At 25.1% G+C, this 14,939-nt stretch overlaps 1 protein-coding gene across 1 annotated transcript; it reads left to right on the plus strand.

Annotated features, from left to right (window-relative positions):
• The first annotated feature begins 8,521 nt into the window (after positions 1-8,521).
• LBD18 (LOB domain-containing protein 18) lies at positions 8,522-14,189 on the plus strand. The gene is made up of 2 exons (XM_016331184.3): positions 8,522-9,093; positions 13,670-14,189. The coding sequence occupies exons 1-2, from the start codon at positions 8,740-8,742 to the stop codon at positions 14,096-14,098; spliced, it is 783 nt and encodes a 260-aa protein (XP_016186670.1). The 5' UTR covers positions 8,522-8,739; the 3' UTR covers positions 14,099-14,189.
• The last annotated feature ends 750 nt before the right edge of the window (positions 14,190-14,939 follow it).

Consider the following 14,939-nt stretch of genomic DNA (forward strand, 5'->3'; position numbering starts at 1 on the left):
CACGAAAGCTCATCATCCGACTCGTTTTCGGACTCTGTTATCCAAACTCAAGATAATATCCTTAGCTCCCACTTGAATTTGACTGAAAATATAGATTCCTTGTAATTTAAGTTTTAGACAAGTTAAAACTTTAACTGCTAAATACGCATCACTAATTAATCTAAGAACAGGTATTTGAAGGTTTACTATGTATTTATAATACGGAGCAAAAATAATAATATAATTTTAAAGATATATTTTGTTAAGAGCATAATTAGAATCAAATTAGATCAATTAGTATTATTTGTATTTTTATAGCGTATCTGTATATTAATTGTAGGATTCTATTTTTTTATTACTTTGATTTCTCTAGCAGCTATATATTGTGCATTGTACTTTGATTCACACTGAACAATACACAAAAATACTTTCTTTAGTTTAGTCTCTTGTTTCTAACATATTTTATATTTAAAATTTTATTTGAATAACATAGGTTAAATACAAATACTTAAAAATATTTTAGTAAAAATAATTTTTTTTAATGGTACAAAGGTGCTATGTATATTCATACTGAAATTAATTTTTACTGTTAATTCTTTAATCAATGAATATTTGATCTAAATTAAAAAAAAATTTATAATTTCTTGCACACTATAATTTTTTGCACACTATAAAAAATTATATATATATATATATATATATATATATATATATATATATATAATTTTTTATGTAAAAGTAAATGAACAAAATATTTATGTATTTTTTTTATTCTTGTCATATATATACATAGTATGAGATTTATCACTGATTTTATATTTAAATCTAATCTTATTTTAAATCTGAATCTTATATATTTCAAAATTATATTATATTATAATTCAATTTGAAACAAAATCAATTAGGATCTCATTCAAAACTTAAATTTTAAATTTTGAAATAGAATAACAAATTATTCTTGATTCTCATTTAATATTATTATTATATTTGAATTAATATAATTATTTATTTGATCAAATTAAAATAATAATTAAATAACTCTTTAGTAAAGATTAGAACACTCGTTAGTCTGTAACTCCATAAGTTCAATACTAAGCGTGTAGTAAATTAGTTACATTAAATTTACTGATCAATGTTGCCGTCTAGTAACACTTCTCAACGACCCAATAGTATAAATAATATATTTTTATAAAAATCTGAGAAAAACAAAGTATAATTCTTCTCATCTTTTCCGCTTTTTGTTAATTTTTAGAGTATGATTTAATTGTCAAATTCTAATTTGTTATCATTATTATAATGGACTGTAAATGATCTAAGAAACTCATTTCTTCATTCATTCAATCTCATTAGCTAAGGTTTTATTTATCTCCATTATTATAATTATAGAGCCCAAACTTTTTGTTAAGAATTGAAGGATTTCTTATTGATCAATCATTAATTATACAAGTACATAAATCATATCTAATATACATTCAACTAGCACCCTAGGAAATTAGGTATTGAGAATTAAAGTATAATAAATACATTGTTAATTACCATGACAGTTCAAAGAAAACTCTATTACCACGTTCATTTTGAGAATATTCTATTAACAAATATGCATTGATTATAACCATTAAAATTCTCAAAATGAGTCAGTTCAATGATCATACCTCTATATATATATAATTTAATAAATAAAATCTATTAGTCTTTATCTAATAAAAATCATTATATATATATTGACTATCCGAATTATTGATATCTTTTTTAATAATCATATATCAATAGAATAATTTAAATTAAATTATAAAAAAATCATCATAATAATAAATCTATTAATCTTATTATTATGATTATTATTATAATAATAAATTTTTAAATTTAATCAAAAATTTTATTATATTAACTTTTTAATTAAATAATATATATAATAATAAATTATTTAACACATAATAAATTAAATTATAGTCATATTATTTATTCTCAACATCAATAGTTCATTATATATTTACAGCTTGATCCCAACATGCATGAGTAGTTTACGGGGTAATAATAACTTTATATATCTGCATATATCTTATTCTTAATTCTTAATTAAGTATATATAGTGTGCTGACATACGAATTTGTTGGTTTACCAACCATTATTTCCTTTCATCGACTCGCTTAAGTAAGGAAAGTAGGAAACGCTAAACCTACAGAAGTTTAGATACATACATAAGAACTTACGTCATCACATTATTTTTACATCTCTCTTAAAATTAAAGTTTTCTAATATAATGATCAAGTTATATATAAATTTGATTAATGATTAATATAAAATTTTATTTTTCACAAAAGATGTTAATCAAGATTCTTTTTTATTAAAAATATATAATTATTTATGTACCTTTTATTCATTTAAATTTTTAAAATAAATAATTTCATAATATAATATTAGAATATGATAAAAAAATCTAGAAAATTCGGTTGCCTCTAAAAGAAATTAACATGAAATAAATAAATAAAAATAAAAGTCCATGGCCAATTTCCAAGTGTTTTGGACCTTGCGTAAAATATTGGATTAGCACGTATTTTTTAAAAATAAAATTATTTATATATTATTTTTTATAATTTATATTTTTTTAATCATATAATATCAAAATTTTTATGACTTAAAATTTTAAAATTTAATTCTTATTATTTTCTAAAAATGGCATATATCAAATAAAAAAATTTATGCAAAAATTTAAATAAATATAAAAATAATTTTTATTTAAAAAATATATTAAAGATATAATTATTTATATTTAAAGGTTATAGAAAGTTTAGAGAAGGGGGTTGAATCTATAACATTCTCTTACATTAATGAAATAAGCCTTTACTTATAAGTTTTCACTTGGATTCTGTATGAACTGCAGAAACTTTATGAGACATTTTCGTTTTGTCTCATAAATATCAGAAAACAGAACATAAAGAAAGAGAAGATGAATGACACCAGCATGTATCCTGATTCAGTTGTCTTGTGCAATGCAACCTACATCCAGTCTCCACTACAACAATGGTAAAATTTTTACTATAGTTAAAGTATTACATATTTACATACAACAATTTCACAGGATTGACACAATCCTTTCCCTCTCAAGTTCTATCCTAACTTGACTTGGTTATGCTAATACCTAACTCTTCACTCTAAGTGCTAACCCAACTTAAAAAGGAGGTACCTCACAGGTACAAGACACAAGACATTTGAAACAATCAAAAGAAATCTAAAATCGCTTTAGGCTTTTTAATCAAGTGTATCACTCAACCTTTTTGTCACTCTTTGGCTTTTTCTTGAGCTCTCTCTCTTTTAGCCTTTTACCACTCAAAAATTGCAAAAAGATATACTTTAAAAATGAAATTACAATATGTAAAACATGAAGGAGATTGATGCTTCAACAGCCTCTGTTGCAATAAGATGAACCGGATTGTGCAACATTGATTAAGTTCTTCACATTGGCAGAATGCTTCTTTCTCTAGAAAACACTGTCCAACATGTTGAACTCTTCACAGATTAGTTCCTAAGACCAAAAATTCAAAACTCTGGTTCTTTCTCCTTGTCTTCAGAAAGATGAAGATTTTTCTTTTATATCTCCTTTCATGTTGTTGAGTTGTTCTCTTCGAAATCAACTCCTCGAACTGTGTGCTTCACTAACTTACCATTTCACTATTTTCAATTAATCCCTAAATTAGGAATTTTGAATCTGAGCTTTTTTGCTTGACCGAAAGCCTTAGGTAAGCAGTGAAAATGTTGTTCAATGATAACTAAACCCCTAAGCTACAACTTTGTCCTCAAAAAATAATTTTGGCCTTTGATTCACAGCAGTGATTATCAAAAATCACTTTTTCCATTTATTCCAAATTAGAGTAGCAGAAAGTTGGAGAAGGAGTGAATAAAGTAAATTGCATGCAAATGAAAATAAATTACCTTTAGCTTCTGACTTAACTTGAAATAGTTTGATTTGAGTGATTAGACCTTTGCCTTTTAGTTTAATCTTTCTCTATCTTTCTTCTTAGGTAAAATGAACAAGGAACGAAGCTATCTCTCTCCTTTCTCTGAGTCTGCCCAAAGAAAAAAGTGAACATTGACTTTGGAGTGTACTGATTTGAAGGGATCAGCTTGGGTGAACAATTTGAGTTTGAGCTTTATGTTTTAGAGTCCACCTAGTTACTGGTTTGATTTTCCATCCTATTGGGTTGCTGCATAATTATTTCTTTAGCTTGCAACACTAATCAAACATAATCAAAACTAATTGGATGTTTAACCTAATAAAATAATATTAGGCATCATCAATTAAGTTAGTTAATTTTTTACCTCAATAATATTTTTTTATCGATTTAAATTAAAAAAAAATTATGACACTGCCAATGTTTCATCAATTCTTGAATGCGAAACAACTTAATTATTTTTTAATTTTGAAAGAAATAGTATTATTACATTGCTGCCAAAACACCGGATTTGCACCAAGATAGGCACACATAGCCCAATGTGTAATTTTTATTACAAATCTTATCTCTCTGACTCTCTCAAAGATATATATAATTATTTTTAGATAATTTGGGACTATAAGATAATTTATTTGTTTTATCCAAGCATTATTATATTATATTAGTAACCAAAAGCTTACGATTGTGATGGTATAGTAAGAGTAGTTTTGTTATGTTTGTTATCATAATTCTTCTTCTCTATCTTTTCATTAATCGTTGTCTTACTTGCATTGCGTGTTGACTATTTTTGTTTTCCCTTTAATTATTATAACCGTATTTACATTCTATCTTAAATAGTTAAATTAATCAAGTTTTGAAATATTGTTTCTTTTAATATTGAAAAAAAAAATTCTTATTGATTGATAAATTTTATTTAGTAGTTACACGTACAATATATCCATCTATTTCAACTAACTTAGGTTAGTCAATTAGTCAACTTATTCGTTCGCTTAAATAAGTATAAATGATTAAAATTTCATCCTATGCATACAACTATATATATTTATCGATTAACAGTAAATCTTTAAATAGAGTTAAGATCTATAACAAATTAATATTTAATCTGTTAATAAATTAAAAAATATCGTAGAGAACTAAATATATCCATCCATTTTTTTATTTATACAACTATTATTATTGTTATGCTAAAATTCTAAATATTAAACTATATAAGCTAATAAATAAGCTACATATCTGATTAAGAAAAATAATATCGATTGAACGAGTAATAATGAATGAGGCAGTATAATTGAGTGAATCTAAGAAATTGATTCATGAAAGTCATAAACAACACACGTGTCTTAGCAGTGACAACCACTGTTTATGATTTATACACTCTACAGTCATAAACCGAACGGCGCGGTGACAAGCTTTTCCTTCTCAAGCAATCATTCTCGCATCATTAACGATATATAAACAATATTAGAATGTCATATTAATTTATTTTTATGTAAAATTAATATTTAAAAATTATTCAAAAATTTTACATAAAATTTTTATCATAAATAACACATCAATTTTTTACTTTATGTAAATTAATTTTAAATAATTAAAAAATCCATTAAAAATTAAATAATTATTTTAGAAAATAATAAATAAATGAATATATAAAAGAATATTGCAAGGATGTGATTAATTTTTCTGGATATTGAATAAATTTTAATACAACACTTAATATTGAATTTTATGATTTTTTTAAAATTTTAAAAATATACAATTTGCTAGAACATATTAAATTTTAATATTTAAATATACAATTTACAGAGATATATTACATATGTTAATAAAAAATATTAAAAAATTATTAATTTTTAACTATTATTTAGTAAATTTTAATTTATTTAGTCTATTTTTTTTAGTATAATAATTTAATAATATATTTTATTTCATATTTTTAAATATTAATAATTATCTAATAATAAAAAATAATAATTTTAATAATTTTATAATATTCTTTAATTTTAATATTAAATATACAATATATAAAAAACATATTATCCTATTTCTAAAATTTTAAAAAATATTATAAAATTTAATAATTAAATATTATACCAAAATTTTGTCTATATCTAAAAAAATTTACGTAAGGATGTATATATAGTGACGTTAATTTCTTTCTTTCAAAGGAAACGGCGAGTGGGTCCCACTTAAGTTTCTCCGCACGTGGCGTCCTAACATTCGGTCCTCTCTTCCGTTATTACCCTTTGACCGCCAAATCCAAGTGTTGACTCACCCAGCTATGAACTAAAAAACTTTTTGAGTTTAATTTAATTTTTGAAAAAATTTAAAATTCCAAAAATGTTCCGTTCTATTCCTTTTTACCGTTCGAATATCAAATTTAGTTAATATAAAATAAAAATATTAATAATCTTAATTCATCTTCTTAAATATTTCTTTGAATTTTAAATAAAACATACTATGAAATAAACATATTATTATAAAAGAGAAAAATTAAACATATTATGTTTGCTTCATTCCTTCGGTAACCCTTCCAACAAATTCTCATTATTTCTATTTCTATATTATTAATTAAAAAATGAAAATCCAAATATACACATTATTTTTTAAATTAAAAAAATTAATTTGGTTGCTGTTTGCAAGCTTACATCTACATTAGCTGGTATGCAACTCACCCACTATCTCTTCACTCTTCAACAGCCACAGCTATTTTAATTTATATATTTCCCACTCCCCAATTATAGTCAAAGAAAAAAAAAAGAAAAAAATATAATCACCAAATTGAAAGAGAAGCGGGGGGTAATTGACGTCATTTTTTAATCTGAATATATATAAAAAAAATTAAGTATATCGATACACAAATATTTTAATAAATTTTAATTATTAATTTTAATTATATATATTATATATTTTTTATAATTAAAATTAATAATTAAAAATGATTGAAACACCAATATACTAATACAAAAGTTTTTCGTATGTATATTGTATGGTAAAAATTCAGCTGAAGTCGACTTCACGTGAAGTTGATACCTGAGAGTCGTTAGATGAAAATTTAGTCAAATTAGTCAAATTATTTAGCGATTCTCAAGTATCAATTTCACGTAAAATTGACTGCAACTGAGTTTTCACCATATTGTATAGTAGTATATATAAGTGTGTAACTCATAGGTTGTTAAGCTTCTTTTTGGCATTTTATAGAGAAGGGAAAGACAAGAGTATGTGTCATTTTCAACTCTAATTATTATGAAATAAAATGCATATATAAGAGAGAAAATAGAGTTGGCGTCTTTTACCCTCTAAGCAGCTTAAAACTCGCAGTAACAAATATATACACATACACTCCCCTTAATTCTACGTCTTCATCTCTCTTAATTATCCTAATTTCTTAATAATAATAATAATAAAAATAAAATTTATCCATTCTAATATTATTATTGTTCTTTTCAACCCCTCTTGAAAATGACACCGTTTGTTATTAAAATAAATAAATTTATTCACTGTACTCTTAAGTCTTAATCATCATCGATTTTAATTAAAATAATTATTAGCTCTTAATAATTAACATAAAATATAATAACTATCAGTAATCTACCACAAATGTAGTCATTGTAAAACCGACCTAATTTATCATAATATGTACTTATCAAATTTAACCAACATTTATACAAGAGAAAGTATAGGGAATCAATGACCTAAACGTACAATGTGTACAATGAAGGTTTAAAAAGTATTAAAGATATGATTATTAATGTTACATTGTTCTATCAGGTTACGCTTTTGGGATGAGTGGTTTCAGGACATGGTATTAGAGTTCCAGATCTATATGTATACTATTTGTTATGAATTCAAAATTAGTTTTTTATAACATGAGATGTTTATTATCATGATATCCGGATGGTTATCCAAAATTAGTTTTTTGTACGCTTAAGTCATTGGCTCCCTAGCACTACTCTTTATACAATCTAAAAAAAAGAAATATTATACCAATTTATTTATTACTAAAATATAATATAATATAATTAAAATTTGATAATAAGTAATATACCCCCCCCCCATATTGTAATTCATTATTTACTAAAAACAAATGAATCTTCCATAGTGGGTCTGGAAAAAAACCTCTTTCAAGATTTGCATCATCCTTGTTTGCTTGCTCCAAATCAAAACCTTCCTTCTTTCCCATCAATACATGTCTCTTTAACATTCACATCAATACATGATCTTCATCATGATGTGTTATGTATGAATTCAAAGGAAAATGAAAAATTAAAGAGAAAAAAAAAAAAAATAATAATAATAATAATAATAAGAAAGTGCTTGTGTGTGTATGTATTGATGAGGAAAATAGTAAGCTAAGGCCTAAGGGGACTTATCGCATGTTTGCTTCACGCAAGCAACTAAACGTGTGGGGTGTGTTATTAAAAATCCTTTCTTTTACTTTTTCCTTTTTTTTCCTTTTTTCTTTTTTCTTTTTTCTTTTTCATACTCGCTTGGCTTTAAAGACTTCCTCTTCTTCTACTTCTTAAATTCTTCTATTCTCTCTATCTATCTATCTTTCTTTCTTTCACTTCCCTTTTTTAAATACTAATCTTACACCAAACCCTAATTTCATACAAATACACCTCAACATTCTTTTTTTTTTTTCACTTCCTCCTTCATTCAATTCTCTTCATTTTTCTTCTCTTCTTAATTCCTCTCTACATGATCCTCAAAACCCTTTATTTTACTTAACCCAACAAATCATCACATGCCCTTCAAAACCTAAACATTAAAATTCTTTTCATATACATATAATTATTAAACCCTAATTAAGATGAGTATGAACACTAGTTGTAGCGGAAGCAGCCCTAGTGGTGGTGGTGGTGGTGGAAGCAGTAGTGGTGGTGGCAGCAGCGGTGGCGGTGGCCCTTGTGGGGCTTGCAAATTCTTAAGGAGAAAGTGTGTACCCGGGTGTATATTTGCACCCTACTTTGATTCGGAGCAAGGTGCCACACATTTTGCGGCGGTTCACAAGGTTTTTGGTGCTAGCAATGTTTCAAAGCTTCTCATGAATATTCCAGTTCATAAAAGACTTGATGCTGTTGTCACTATTTGTTATGAAGCTCAAGCAAGACTTAGAGACCCTGTCTATGGCTGCGTTGCTCATATCTTTGCTCTTCAACAACAGGTACAAATTAATTTAAATTTCACATTAATTAGTGTATATTACTTACTTTGTTGGGTTATTAGTGTTAATTAATTACAAGCATGTTATATATATAGAAAACTCAATATATATTCATCTAAGCTAATATATGTTGATATAAATGATAATTAAATATATTAATTTTTTACACAAATTAATTCTAACATGAAACAAATTTGATGTAATACATATAAATGGGTGTACTGAATGATATGCCTATATATAATATTAATAAAATTTTATTTGTTCATATATAAATATTTATGAATATTTTATCTGACAAACCCATTTGCATGAATCACATCAAATTTTTTTTGAAGGAAATTTTTAAGGGGCAATATATATTTTAAAGCAAGAAAAGATTTTTTTTTTCTTTTTCATATGATTTTAGTAGATAAGGATGGAGCGAAGTAGATATAAAAATACGTATATTTTGGGATATTTATTAGTATTTGTTTGCTTCTTTAGTGGTCTTATCAATATGTATGTATGTATAATTGTATGTATCTTCTCCCTAAGCTTTTTGCCAGCTATGGTAGCTAGCTATATAGCTGAGACTTAGAATTAATGTGGTCAGCACTTTTAGACTAGAGTTTAATTCTTTCTTACGTTTTTCTTGACTTTTAGAATAATGAATGAGCAACTTAATATGGAATTCTAGGTATTCAGAATTAGAATGAATTGAAGGTCATAGATTATAGGTACATTAGCTGACGGTTTTTCTAAATATTATTCTATTAAACTTTTTATATATACCAAGTTGGAATAGAAATTTTGAAGCACAAATATGTCCATTGTATTGCCCAAGTTTTTGTTTTATAGCCAGTTATTATCATATATAGGGTTTTTAGACCTCATGCATGAGCAAAACTATTTATAGAGGTCTGAATATATAAGGAAAGAAGTTATACTTTATAATCACAGTGGCAAAAATTATTTATAGTAACAATTTATTTTGTTTTCATTGAAAATTTACTTTATTTTTAGTGACAATAAAAATAGTTACTAATATATTTATAAATAATTAACTATTAATTATCTTATATTTTATCGTTAAAAAGGTTTAGTGATAATTATGATATTTACCATTAAAATACTTTTAATAGCCACAAAAATTCTATATCTTATCACTAAAGTATATAATAATGCTGACAGATATATAACTGTCACAAAAACTAAATTAACTAAATAAATAACTATAGGGTTTGAAATTAGTTTTTCTTCTAATATATTAGATAAAATTTATATTATTAGAGTTGGAATGTTAATCCCATAAACATAGACACCTTCTAATTATATATTTCCAATCTTCAACACATCCCTTTACATAAGTGTGATTTGTGGTTGTGCCACATGAAAGAGGAACAAAAATTGGGTTTTGTGGGAAAGAGGAAACAAATGGGGTATAGGGCATAGGAAACCATGGAACAACAACCACCACCTAGCTATATAGAGGGGACACAGTTTCTATTCTATTTTCTTTCTGAAATCCATAAAATCTTAATTGATTAAGAAATGATGATGTGGTCGGCGGTTACATAAAATGTTACTAGACTCTAAATATATATAAAGTCTATGTTTTTTATTATTATTTGGGTCATTACTACTAATGTCTTGGTATTCGCTGGTTTTAGGGATTTTGTCGGTTAGTTTCTTGGGCTTAGGCAATTTTCATAGGGGCATAGTACATCCTTTTGTCCCTACTTGCCCAATTTCTTCTTTTAAAATGACTTAAATAATAATAATAATAATAATAATAATAATAATAATAGTTGCATTTTCCACCTTTTTTTTTATTTATTCTTGAAGAATAGGTATGAGGTTGAAGAAAGATGAGACACTATCACAACCAGCAAACTTCCTTAAATTGGGGAGTTTTGTTTTTCCGTTTTAATTTTCATTCTTTTTTTTAGATAAATTTATTACTACTTACTTAAGAAAACTTGTTAGCTTGTTTTGCAAATTGCTTATTTTTGGAGATAATGAACAACTAGAAGCAAAAGCTAAAATGGCGATTTTGATATATGATGCATGGTTGCTTAGCTTTTCCTGCTAATCCTAACATCCTATATATCATGGTTCAAAATTTCCTTTTAAAAAAAAAAATCTAAAAAATCATCAGAATTTATTATTTTTTATTATTATTTTAACTATTAATCTAATTTTTTAGTCTAAATTCAATAATATATTTTAGTTCATATTTTAATATATTGATAACTAATTATAACTTAAAAATAATAATTTTAATGATTTTCTAATTTTTTTTTAAAAATACATATGTCCTCATATAAGACAATGTTTACACAGAATTTTTTACTATCCCCAAAAACTACAGTATGTATGTAGATGCAGGAGTATCTAAAGGTTATATATAGTATAGGAAGAGTTTTAAGTGTATCGAAAATACCGGTATTCTAGTTGTTTTAACCGTTGATATGAATTATAAAAAATATATATAATATATATTAATTGAAATTAACGGTTAAAACAACTGAAATACCAGTATTTTCAGTATACTTAAAATTTTTCCTATATATACTTTCATGTGACTATTCAACTAATAGGAGTCTTCCTCTCTAACTTAGAAATTTGTAGATTAATTTTATTTAATAAATAATTATTAAGTATCCAATCCCTATGCCCTCATAATTGTCCAAAGTAGAAAATTCGAAAATTTTAAAGAGAATTAATATTTTTATTTATTATTTACGTCTTGTTTTTGATAAGATTTGCAAGTATTTTTTGAAATTTTTTATATAAAGATGACAATGGATAGGTTAAAGTAGGATTTAGACAAAAAATTTTATTTTATTTGTGGGTTTTTTTTTAATTAAACTTCAACCATATTCTATCCCTGAGTTTATAACATGCTAATTTTAATTTTATCTATTTTTAATCTACGCGTATTTGATCTTACTCGCATATCATTAAAAAATACAATATTCAATAATCTGATGAGATTATAAGATTATAATTTGATATTTATATATTATTAAATAGATTTGGCATTCATATAAATAAAAATGTTAAATTTATAATTGAAGATCTTGAATTAATAGTTAAATTTTTTGTATATGAATAAAAGGTTTTTGATTCCACAGTCACTCCTAGCCTAACACATTTTTTATATAATATATATAGGAGGCAGATTAACGAATTGAATTGGATACTCGCAAATAGGGTTGCTGATGTAAGTCCTATTTTCAAAAGGATATATAATTGTATAAGTATAATAAACAATATTTGAGCATATTACTGTTAAAATATTTTAAAATCTAACATGAAAGTTTAAATATTATTTTGAATTTTGATCCCTTAGTTATACCAATTTTTGATCCCTTGAGAGATCAAAACCTAAATATGTTAGACCACGACAATCTGTTATTGAAAGTTACAACAAATTATATTCTTACTAAAAATTAGTATTTTTACTAAAAGAATTAATAATATTTATAAAGAGTAAAACCCAAAAAAAATTGAAGGGCTAAAAATAAAATTATTCGTTACTACACTATTATTTAAACCTGGAGCAAAAGTAGGTTAATTATTGAACCAATTAAATGATGTTTTTTCATTCCTATTTAAGTTAGTTTTTGAAATAAAATTGAAGATAGTAGAAAATTCAACATATTTTTCTATTAGTTATGAACACATATATATACAATTTTTTATATGAAACTATATCAAATATTTCTTATTTAAAAAGCATAATTTACGATCCTAACAAATTAGAATGCATAATTTTTTATCTTAGTAAAGATATACATAAGAGTACTTTTAGAGTACCGTATTTATACTTAAATTATATCTAAATTATCTATTAATAAAGATAATAATAAGATATCAAATTAAATTTTAAAACAGTAATTAATTCTTTTTTGAAACAATATTTAGAAAAAAAATAGAAGTAACAGAAATTGATAAGATGTTACTAAAAAAATTCTACAAGTCTCCAATCATGTTGATTTGTTTATCTTTTCCGAGTGACTTGGTTTGCACAAAATTCTTTGTTTAATAACCTCGAGAAGTTTGTTTTGAAGTCACGTTTTCATACTTACAATTGTTAAGTTAATTTACTTTCATGAAACTCAACATCTTGTGTTTTTCAAGGTCCAATTAAAATATTGGACCACGGGAATGTGCATATGGTATTCCCTTGCCCTAAATTTTTAGTATTATCAATTTATATATATTGCTATAATAATTTCTATCAATATTAAATACAGTTTAATTTTAATGTATAAATAGTGTAAAATATTTTACGTAATCGTATAATTATATATGTTTTTTTAGATGATCATTCACGCAATCAATGTGAAAGATAGTTATTTTGACTAACTTGATATTATATAATTAAATGTATGTGTAAAACTATTTTACATTAACAACATATTAAAATTAAATTCTTATTAAATATAGGAGATGTTATTGTAAACCGGAACAAAATAAAACTGGCAAAATAAAAAATTTAGGTAAATATTAGCAAGAAAATATATAGTGACATTTTTTAGTCTGTGAACAAAATAAGTGATATGCATTATTGATTTTTTTTTTGCAGATAGTGAATTTACAAGCAGAACTTTCATATTTACAAGGTTATCTTGCAACCCTTGAGTTACCTCATCCGCCACAACCACCTCCTACTCCACCGCAACCAACCCTAGCCCCTCCAACTCTCTCAATTACTGACCTCCCACCTCCACCACCTACTCCTGCCAGCACGGCTACCGTGCCGGCCACGTATGATTTGTCTTCACTCTTTGAACCTATGGCCCAAACTTCTTGGGCCATGCACAATAGGCCCATTGACGCACCACGCCAATTTTTTAGTAGTGGCACATCATCTTTACAGTCTAGTGGTGGCGGCCGCGATGGTGGCGATCTTCAAACACTGGCTCATGAACTTTTGCGTAGACATGGAGTTGATCCTACTACTCCTGTGGCATGTTCTAGTGCCCCCTCATCATCACAATCTCATTCAAAATGAACACAATCTTGGACTTAATCTACTGCTTTACCCCTTTTTTTTCTTTCATTTTTTTAAACTCTATTTTAAATGCTAGTGAACTTAATAAATGTAGACCAGCATTATTTTATTTTATTTTTTCTTTCTACTAATACAAGATTCATGAATGTTGTAACATAATTATTTTGACCAATGCGATCATTGCATGCATGACGAATTTACAGTCTAAGAGTCTCATTGGTTTGTGTTCTTATTTTTTATTTTTATTTTTATTCTTTTTTATTTTAAAAATTTTGTGAAAAAAAAATATTTTTTTATAAAATTTAAAAAATAAAAAATACATCAACCAAACACACTCTTAGTCTCTTAGAATTTCTCCCTTAATTAAGTGCATATGAGACAAATCTCATTTATTTACTAGCCTGTACATTTCAAGTCATAAATCATATAATTTCAAGCCTATACTAGACTACTAGTCATATTATATAATCGTTAATATTTATTTAAACAAAAATATGGTATATATATATATATATATAATTAGTCATTTTATATATATAAATAAATACTTAAATAATTTAACTCATTTTTAATATATATTTTATATTTTAATATATATTTATATAAATAATTAATTTAATAATTAATTTTTTATATACACTTAATATGATTGTTGTTTAAATTCAATTGCATAATTGAATTGAAAATTAGGGTTTTCACCAATAAATAAATTTACTATAAATTGAGGATTAAAAAGAAAAAAAAATGGAACACCTCAAACAGCTAGAAGGCAAAAGCACAAGTTATCTATTAATATGCAGTTGTGCATAGTGTACAAAGATATAATATGAACATGTTTCTA

Source organism: Arachis ipaensis, chromosome B2 (assembly GCF_059453495.1).
Source record: "Arachis ipaensis isolate K30076 ecotype BB chromosome B2, ASM5945349v1, whole genome shotgun sequence".
NCBI classification, from domain to species: Eukaryota; Viridiplantae; Streptophyta; class Magnoliopsida; order Fabales; family Fabaceae; genus Arachis; species Arachis ipaensis.